General features: G+C 40.0%; 1 protein-coding gene across 1 annotated transcript in view; it reads right to left on the minus strand.

Annotated features, from left to right (window-relative positions):
- The window catches only part of smad3a (SMAD family member 3a), a 32520-nt gene extending 23134 nt beyond the window's left edge, over positions 1-9386 (minus strand). The window contains exon 1 of the mRNA XM_078276302.1: positions 8618-9386. Within this exon, the coding sequence (XP_078132428.1) occupies positions 8618-8820 (203 nt within the window). The 5' untranslated portion in view covers positions 8821-9386. The remainder of the gene's footprint in view (positions 1-8617) is intronic.
- Between the last annotated feature and the right edge of the window lie 614 nt (positions 9387-10000).

A 10000-nucleotide genomic window follows, 5' to 3' on the forward strand; every position in this document is an offset into this window, starting at 1 on the left:
GACGTAATTTGCTTTTACCAGTGTATCGCTGTGTGTACTTCGTCCATAGCAAATCCTCCCCCGCCAATCGGTCCCAAAACGTCCCAGTTAAGAGAGTAAATGCCATAAACACATTCTTTGTAAATCTTTACAATCATTCCCCGAAAGAACCGAGTATGCCTGCCTTGTTGCACGATCCAAATTTTCTTCAAAACTTTCCATTTTCAGCGTGTATCTTGCTAGCTCAAAGTTTGTTGTTGTTTCCCGAAGAGAACGAATTATGGCGCTGACACACCAACCCGATAATCGTCCGTCTGGCGAGGTCGGTGACTCGAGTCTGTTCCGTGTGTTCCGTGCTGTCGTCCGTTGGAGGAGCCGCCGGCCTTCATTTGGGCCGACCTGACATGCTCAGTCGGAGACAGGGCAGTCGGGACTCACCCGGAAATGGCGAGCGGGATGAGCCTCTCAAAATCTGACGAAAATCTTTTAAACTGATCTTTGTCGATCTGAAATGAAGACAGATTCAGCAACTGCACGGCCTATTTCTCGCTTAAAATGTTTTCAGAAACACGTTTCGGTGAACTGTTTTAGTACAATATGAGATCGTATTCTGAACAAGCCGCCATGACAGTCTGGCTGTGAATTTCCAGAGAAAAAAGACCCACGTGACGCGTTCGTCCAATCAGCTGCCGGTTTTCATTTTCTGGGAAACAATACAGAGAAGCGCCGCCTGCTGCTATGGAGACGCATTACGTTTCGCGTACGTGCAGAGTGTATGCTCAAGTCCGCGTCGCCTCAGTATGTTCTGAGGCATTTTTTTGGACCTCGGGGACCCGACTGATCAGTCCGACTGCCTTTTCTGCCGACGGTCGGCCGTCTGGTTGGTGTGTAACCTCTCTTAGACGGCATCACACTGGAAATGAACTGTCGTTGATCAAGACTAAAAGAGATGAAACTACATGTCATGACAGCGTTTACTGTATTAGCTTTATGAAATTAAGCTTTGGTATAACTTCAAATTGCAATCTAAAATGACACCCAAACCTAGATGTAATCTGAGTAGGTGTTGCTTAATGTTAAATCTCTGTGAGTGTATCATCATCATCACACTCTGTCTTTGGCTTCTCAGTGACAAAAAAAAACAACAGTTTGTTGTTTCTGCATTTACTTTACGGCGTCATTCTACCAACTTTGACCACAGTAACAAACAACAACAGGCGTCACATATGATGACTAACAACTGATTCAAGAGACATAATGGCAATATAAAAACCACTAGCATTAACACATACAATTCAGACAAACAATATGCACTGATAAAGACAGGATGCAGACCTCTACTATACTAAATGACAGGATGTGTAGGACTGGTTGTGCATACTGTATGTACGTATGTATATGCGGTAGGGCTGGGCGATATGGCAAAAAATATGATCACGATCATTTTTTCCATATTGATCAATATCGATATTTATCACGATATATAATTTCATAATGTTGCCAGTTTGAAGAGTATCCTGATAAAAACTGAAGCCTGAAGAAACCAGAGGGTTCATTAGTTAAACTTAGAAAATAGTTTATTAACATAACAAAATAGAATAACATAATGTAACATGTAACAACAATGTGCAACCATGGCTTGATTTAGAATATATTTTGTGATAAAAGAATATATTGAATAACATCGAAATGTAAACATTTAACTTTGCAAACATGCTTTATCTGCCTTAACAAAACAGTACAAGTTAGTAATATAAATGCAAATAATGTAAATAGTTAATCAAAGTTAATCATCGTTATCGACCTGAATTTTATCACGACCCCATATCGTCAATGTGCGGCATTCAAGCAGGTGTGTAGCAGTGCAGGTACATACAATATCTTCTTGACACAGTAGCTTGTGCATGTATGTGTGTAGTTCGTCATCCATACACACGCAGACACTGTTCTTTTGATGCTCAACTGCTGTCTAGCTGGAAAACAAACCAGTTCTACCTCAGCTATTAGCGTGTTTCTTTTTTATGCATGCCAACCACAGTAACCACAGTCTCCTTCTGATAAGCTTGAGAATCCAACACCGTGCCTCTTGCCAAATATTCTGTCTCCTTCTCTTCCTTCATCTAAACTCTTGGCTTTCTGGTTTACCTTTCTCTTTCACATTCTGATCCCCTCAAATGTCTCATCTCTGTTGCTTTGACTCTTTTTATTCTGTCTTCCTATGTCTATCATTTATGTGCCATCCTCCATAATTAAATCACACTCTACCACTGTGATGACAGGCCCTCCCCTGCAGCACCAGACACAACACTGGGAATCCCCAACTCCACTCCATCCCTTTGTATTTCCCTTTATATCTTACATAATTCATTCTGTCCCTCTTTCAGAGCACTTAACTGATAAAGAAATGCAATTGTATGTTGACATAGCAACCTGGTAGGGCTGCGAAAAGGATATGATACAGGATAAAGAACAATATGATACCTGAGTTTTGGTAACTGGAACAAAGAGATACTACAAAGAGATACATGAAGGAGCTGCTCGGAAAAAAGAAGACATTTTTCTACAAAATAGTCTAAAACTGGCACAATTTTATTTTTATTCAGAACTACCGGTATTTGATCAAAAAAATGTCCAAATTAAACAAGACTACATCTTGAAATGGTGAAATGGTGACCACAGGTTTCGATAATTAGAGGATTATCACAAGACTAATATTTGATTGCTAAAGTAAATCTATTGGTTTTGACTTCTAGCTCTTTCAGTCATAAAGTGTGCGGTTGTGGATAAAGAAAGACCTCTACATTATTGTGGAGCACCTGTTTTGGCACAAACCTTTTCATAGGCTGACTAAATCAATAAAAGGAATCCTCTAAACGTATACCAAGTCCCCCATGAATCTCAACAGCAGTGATATGTATGAGAACACGGTTTTTGACCTGGGTCTTGTCCTGTGAATAGCGACGTTTGTATGTGGAAAGGGTACTGGGCTCCCTGTCCTTTCTAAAAGGATGCAGTCTCTTTCATTCTTAGTCCGTATAATTTCTTTTCCCTGTCTTTCTTGGTTATCCTATCTTTTATTTCTGTCCTTGGGATTCCTTCACTCCCTCCCTCCTGCCCTGACATGCAGCAGTGTGAATCAGTCTGAAGTCTCGCTGCCAGCAGGGATGTGTGTGGACAAGACGAAAGCACTCCCCAGCACTGGGCAAAACCCAGACTAAGTTAAGGTAGGTAGGTAGGATTGAGGAATCCACTCCCCCAGGCTCTATGAAAAGACATAACACACACATACATACATGCAACCCACATCTTGAATAATTTCTTTTAATATACCACCAGTGTTCCCCCATTAAAATGCTATTGGGATCCTACATTATTTTGCTGCTTTGTAAGCTCTATGTAAACCTATTAACTCTTAAAACTACTGTTAAACATGAAACCTGTAACATGATGTGTTTCTTTTTCTGCTAAGGACTGGCTTCCATGCACAGTTCTCTGTTCAAACATGATAGGACCGTTACAGATAGGTACACAGTGTCAGTGTAATAATTGCCATTTGGCACGCAAGACTAGACAATGCAAGAAGTTATTGAGAGACTGTTAACCTATCTCCTCCTAATTTCAATGTCAGACTAATTTCCATCCATTGGTACAACAGTAGTGTAGCTTGTGCAATTCTGTCTTCAGAGCCAAGTCTGACGCTGCAACATGATGTCCATCAAGGCTTTACAGCATGTACTGCTTCCTAGTAGCTCATGCTTAGTTTGCACAATTTAAGTGCCGAAACTAATGATTAGTTGAATGCCAGAAAATGTCCCGACAACAACCTTGAGAATACATTATTGAAGTAATGTATTGTTAAACACTTGTTAAGTTTCAGCATCTCAAAATATGAAGATATTCTGTTTTCTTTTTTATTTGCGTCATTGTAAATTGAAAATCTTTGGGTTTGGGTTGGATGAACAAAACAAACAATTTTAAAAAGGTGTCACCTTGACTTCTGGGACTAGACAAATGAATCGATAATGGCAAATAGTTGTTAGTTACATACACACAAAAAGTTAAATAATGTGACGATAATTGTATTTTAGGGCTGCAACTAACGATTATTTTCATAGTGGATTAATCTGTTGATTATTTTCTCGATTAATCGATTAGTTGTTTGATCTATAAAAATGTCAAAACATGGTGAAAAATGTGGATCAGTGTTTCCCAAAGCCTAAGAGGACGTCCTCAAATGTCTTGTTTTGTCCAAAACTCAAAGATATTCAGTTTACTGTCACAAAAGAGAGAAGAAACTAGAAGATATTCACATTTAACAAGCTGGAATCAGAGAAATCTTATTTTTTTTTAATAAAAAAATGACTCAAACGATTAATCGATTATAAACATAGTTGGCGATTAATTTAATAGTTGACAACTAATCGATTAATTGATTCATCGTTGCACCTCTATTGCATTTCCATCACTTTTGCAGGAATAAAACCTTATTGGTTAATATAAGGGAAATATTGTGTTTAGGGTTAAAATAACTACTTCCTTGAAGGAGAAGTCTATTGTATCTCTTTTCGGTGTTGTACTTTGTAGACGGTCCCTAAGCACTCGTCTTGCCGTCTCAACACCGGAACTAAAACAGAGCTGAATAAGCACAACTTTTATGCATTTCTTTCACATCTACTGCAGTCAGATTCACTGTGTTCACTTCGGAAGGAATCACTTCACATGGGTAGGCACTTGTAATGACATTTCAAACATGTTAAGAGGCTAAAAGTGCGTTTAAAACTTGCCCGGTTTCACTCTCCTGGGTGTTAACACTAAGCAGGAGGATTACATGGTGTAGGCAACACCGATTGTTTTCGTTTTTCTCCCTACTGACAGCACTCCAAATTTACATTTATTTAAAACAACAGAGCTACGTGTTGAAATCAACCGGAATGTCCTTTAAGGTTACGGACCTTTATCATCTTGGTTAAGGTTAGGTAACAATCACAGCCATCGCTAAAAGAAACTAAAAAAGACTGTCAGTAGAAAACAGAACCAAAAAGCAGCCTTTTGTGTAAAAGTATGATGTTTTGTTGATCCATCCTCCTCCATCTACCTCTGACTTTGTGGCTATTTTCTACTTTGCTCAAGACACGGACAACAGTCACAATTTCTATGGCCACTGGAGGGCTTTGGAATATTTAGTTATTGGGAAGCTACAGTTAAACCACCTGAGAAATTAACCAACCCACAGGTATAACTGAAACAGACTTGGCTTCTGTTTATAAATACACAGATTCCCTTTAAACAACAGAGGGAAATTCAATTTGTTAGTCATCCTTTCACCTTCAAGCAGCACAGGCTACCACACGTCACATCTAACCAGGATGCAAAATTAACTTTTTTTTTGTCCACCAGGCTAGTGAATGTTCAAATTTTACCAGCCACTCAATAGAGTACCATTGTTTTTTTTGTCTGGTAAGTGAATCAAATCTACCAGCCACATGCACATTTTACCAGAATTTGGCTGGTGGATCGTGCTAATTTTGTACCCTGCATATCCAACCCTCTACCGGTCTGACGCATTTTACACACCAATGTTTGTGACTAACCCAAGTTTACAGCTCATAGGGAGAGAGGGTTTTAAGAAGAAAGAGAGAGAAAAAGAGGGAGGGACGGTAGGTCAATACCACAATGCCACAATTGCTCGTTGTTGAGTGACTAAGGCTTGGACAGGAGCCCCAGCATTCACTTAGCTTACTGCGCCTAAAAAAATTGAAAACAGCTGATTGTGAAAACCACAGTGGTCTAAAGGCAAGTAAAGCAGTAGCCCTGCCCAAGTGATAGGCAAAGCCTAATACTGTATACTGTAAAAGCCTAGCTTTTCCAACTTCAAATGGGAATTCTAAAACAAAGTGACTGTGTGACGAATGGTTTTTTTTCATGGGACGCAGGCTTTATCGCCAGTGTAAACATGTTGGGCCATACACACACACACAGCCCACTTAACCACCCACACACCACCCACACCCAAAAATAACTTTGTCTGGACCAAACTCCCCAAGTTGTGATACCATGGCTTCTAACCAGCCTGTCAGGTTGTTTTAAAAATGTCATCTGGCAGGTCACAGCCCTTTAAAATTTGACAGCTGGCTTTCCCAAATCTCCAAAACATCTCATTTTTACCACTTGGCAAGGTAAGTTTAACAGACAAAACTTACATGAAGGAGCTGCTCGGACAAAACCTGTAAACATCCTTAATTTTGTTTGACACAACTGGAAAACGTTAGCCTCGAGACTTCAAAATCAGCTTCTGGTTTTTGGCATTCTAAGATATGATATCTGAATCAGCTGTGATGAGTAAATCACCCGTTTTGCCTCTTTTCAGTAATGATAACCCTACCTTACATTCCCCCCAACAGATACTTGATCTGCTAATCCACCACCTGATGCAGCTATTGACTCAATCAATGCACAGTGCTGGCTTCCTTCAGCACTCAGCATCACGGAAAACCGTCATCAAGAGGGGTAGCGACGATGAGCTTCATTAGGGAGTACATGTCTCAGAGAGATAGGAGCTGACCTCCTCATGGACAGGCCTGAACACGCACACGCAGCTGCTGTCAGTGAGCCAGAACGTAGGGGAATTAATAGAAACAGCAGCTCTCCAGGGACACTGTTAGCCCAAACTGACAGCCAGATCTGATCTGGGGTCATCTTAATGCACTCTGCCTCTTCCCTTCTGCATTAGTGGTGGGATATATGAAACCTGGATCATGACAAACATTATTTAACTTTCCGGGTAGGCTTAAATCTGAATGCTGGCCAAGGCCTGAGCAAGCTGTGATATGCACACTTGTGGCAATAAAGAATGTGGGAGTGTTCTGCGTCGGGTTCAATTTTCATCTGACACACGGTATGCTTTTTAATCTAAATGACCCACACATGTAAGTGAGATTTTGTAGACTCAAGCAAATGTTGGAGGCCTTTATTTGTTCTTTACTTAAATGTTAGAGACTTAAACAAATTGCTGTGAACATACACTCTGTTGCCAGTTTATGAGTTACACCTGACTGAAACTAATGTGCTCTAATATGACAGCCATGCAATACATTCTACTTTCATGAAGCTTATAATGTTGAGTTTGAAACTGTTGAAGAGAGGTGTTGATTTAACGTTATTATAACTTGGAGACTGTAGATTGTGGGGCTGTTGAATTCTTTTGCACTATAGTGAGAGGTCTTAAGACTACAACCATTTAGGGCTTCAACTAATGATTGTTTTCATTAGGTTACTGATTCATCTGCCAATTATTTCCACAATTTATCAACTAATTGTTTGGTCTTGATGCCAGAAAATAGTAGTAAAAATGCCTTTTACACACACACACACACACACACACACACACACACACACACACACACACACACACACACACAAAGTCAAAAGCGAGATGTAGTATTAAAATATATTGTGTCCAAAGCCACAAGATATTTAGTTTACTTTCATATATGACAAAAGTAAAACATCAAAACCTAACATTTGAAAAGCTGGAACCAGCAAGTGTTTGATATTGAAAAATGACTAATTTTTTGCCGATCAACAAATCGATTTATTGACTTGAGTTGAGTTGTACCCTCACTGATACCGTATACTGTACATGGGATGGACACATTTTAGCTAGGTGTGCTAAAAAAATGGCAACTGAACTGAGTGTATGTAATAGATGCTGTCATATTATGGCTCTACAAAGGCAATGCACAGATTTGGAGTGTGATAAAATAGACAAAACCTTAAATTCCACATTACTTCTATTAGCATGATGTTTATGAATTGAGATAAGTCAAACTCGGACTTTTGGTAGACATGGTCTTTGTTTACAAACAGCACCTCACCAGCTCTTACCTGTAACAGCCTTCCATCAAGGGAGGAAAGTGACTGCTTATAACTGAACTGAATGGATTAAACTACGAGCAGTAATTTGATGTTGAATGCCAACGTTGATTATTTAAAATACTGTGTTGATAGACAAATGGCTGTATGCACTGAAAAGGAGACACAAGAGCCCAGCTCCACAGGCTCGCCTACGCACTAACACAAACCCACAGCGTTAGTGGAAAGCGTCCCAGATTAAGGCCAAGTTATATAACTTGGACTCCATTTGTGCTTTTGCATTGCATTAGGCTGCTGGCTAGTGATGCACATATTATATCCCCTTTTTCAACAACATGACTCCAGTTACATCTCAATTGTATCATTAGAAACTGCTGATTTTTTTTTTCTCATTTCACTTAAAGTGAAGTGTAACGTTACATATGATGGCATGGCAGCTAACTGACGCGATGATTTGCTAGCTATCCTTATGGACCACTGTTAGATAAGCATTGCATTAGCCACCGTGTTGCTGTATAATTAACGCAAAGCGTGGAGTTTGAAATATTGACGCGAGACAGGAAGTGGAAAAGTCAACTTATCAGTTAAGTAAGGATGCCATTCATGTGCATGCTACAGTTAGCTAAATACTGGAATAACCTTCGAGTTTTCTGTAATAAAGCTGTAATTAAACGTTTAAACTGAAGTAACGTACCTACCTCAGCTAGCTAACGTTAGGATGCTGACTTTACGGTCACCATCAACCCAGCGCACAAACTCTCCTTACCTCGGTATAGTGATGCATTTTGTGTTGATATTCTGGGTGGTGATGGCTTTCTCCAGTTCGTCTAGTTGCCCCGTCTTCTTGAGCTTCTTCACCAGACTTTTCACCGCTTTTTCACACCATTTCTCCTCCTGGCCGTTTTGCTCTCCCTTCTTCCAGCCCAAAAGTCTTTTGACAATGGGGGGAGTGAAAGGCAAAATTGACATCTTGGGTTCAGTTTAAGTCCTTCCAGTGTCGAGAAGTCCAGGCGGCGGTTTGGACAAAACACGGGAACTGCTCTTTAAACGGTCCAAACAGTGGATGTGAAAGTGATATCGATTAGCTAAAGATAAATTGTTGTTGTTTATTAAACGCCACACCGATGCACCCCGAAGTTAAATCCTCCAGTTTTAGTTCACTCTGTCTGGCTCAAGCTCAGCGGTGAACTGTGCACCGGTAGTCTGTTGCGCTCTGAATTTAGTGCTACTCCGCCAGGAAACCTAGTCCCGTCTGCACTCCTTTAAACCGGAGCTATTTTAAATACACTTAACACAACTCACACCCAAACTACGCCTTTAACTTGAACTATGTTTAAATATCGAAGTGAAAATAGGCTAATATCTTAGTGTTTCTTTGCGGCTTAAACCTCCAATCAGAAAAGTTTTGATAAATTCAGAGTCATCCGCGGTGCTGGGTCCCCCGACTTAAGTCTGCAAGAAGTCTGCATCAAATGCAAATGCAGGAGCTGCTGCTGGGAGTCACAATTCAGGCTTTTAGACTGCACAGCAGACCTGAGAGAGGCCAGTCTGAGCAGCTGGCCAAATGTGCTGCGCTGATATTGCACAATCCCTGCCTTTTCACTGCTATTGCTTGCTGATCAAATTGTGGCTGTGCCTAAATGAGCTGTCACAATCACACACTCATGCACAGATCACTTGATTTAGTTATGTAACACTGAGGAAAATGTGATTGCAATCACATAAAGTGTGATGAATTTAAGTCCTTGTGCTCCTGGTGTTGATCTTTTGTGTGTGTGGGATGATTTAGGATATAGGGGTGCTATAAGATATATAGGCTCTGCTTTTAAACATTTCCACAGCGAAATATGCTTTATCCTTTGTGAATCTTCTTGAAAACTCCCGAAATGAAATCCTCCATCTGTTTCAGTTCATCTACTAACATAATTATAGTCCAAAGAGGGCCATGATGTTCTTACCTCCTTATTTCCCTCTACAGGGTAATAAAGTTGAGGTTTTTAACTTTAATAGGAAAATACACTCATTTCTTTCTTTATTCCATTTTCTTTTTGGAAGTCCACACACTCTTAATTATCCAAAAGACAGTCACTTATTTTGCATAAGGATACATTCATGTGTGTGTTTATTGTGAAAGACTTGTGGGGCTTGA

This window comes from Sander vitreus, chromosome 1, assembly GCF_031162955.1.
Source record: "Sander vitreus isolate 19-12246 chromosome 1, sanVit1, whole genome shotgun sequence".
NCBI classification, from domain to species: domain Eukaryota; kingdom Metazoa; phylum Chordata; class Actinopteri; order Perciformes; family Percidae; genus Sander; species Sander vitreus.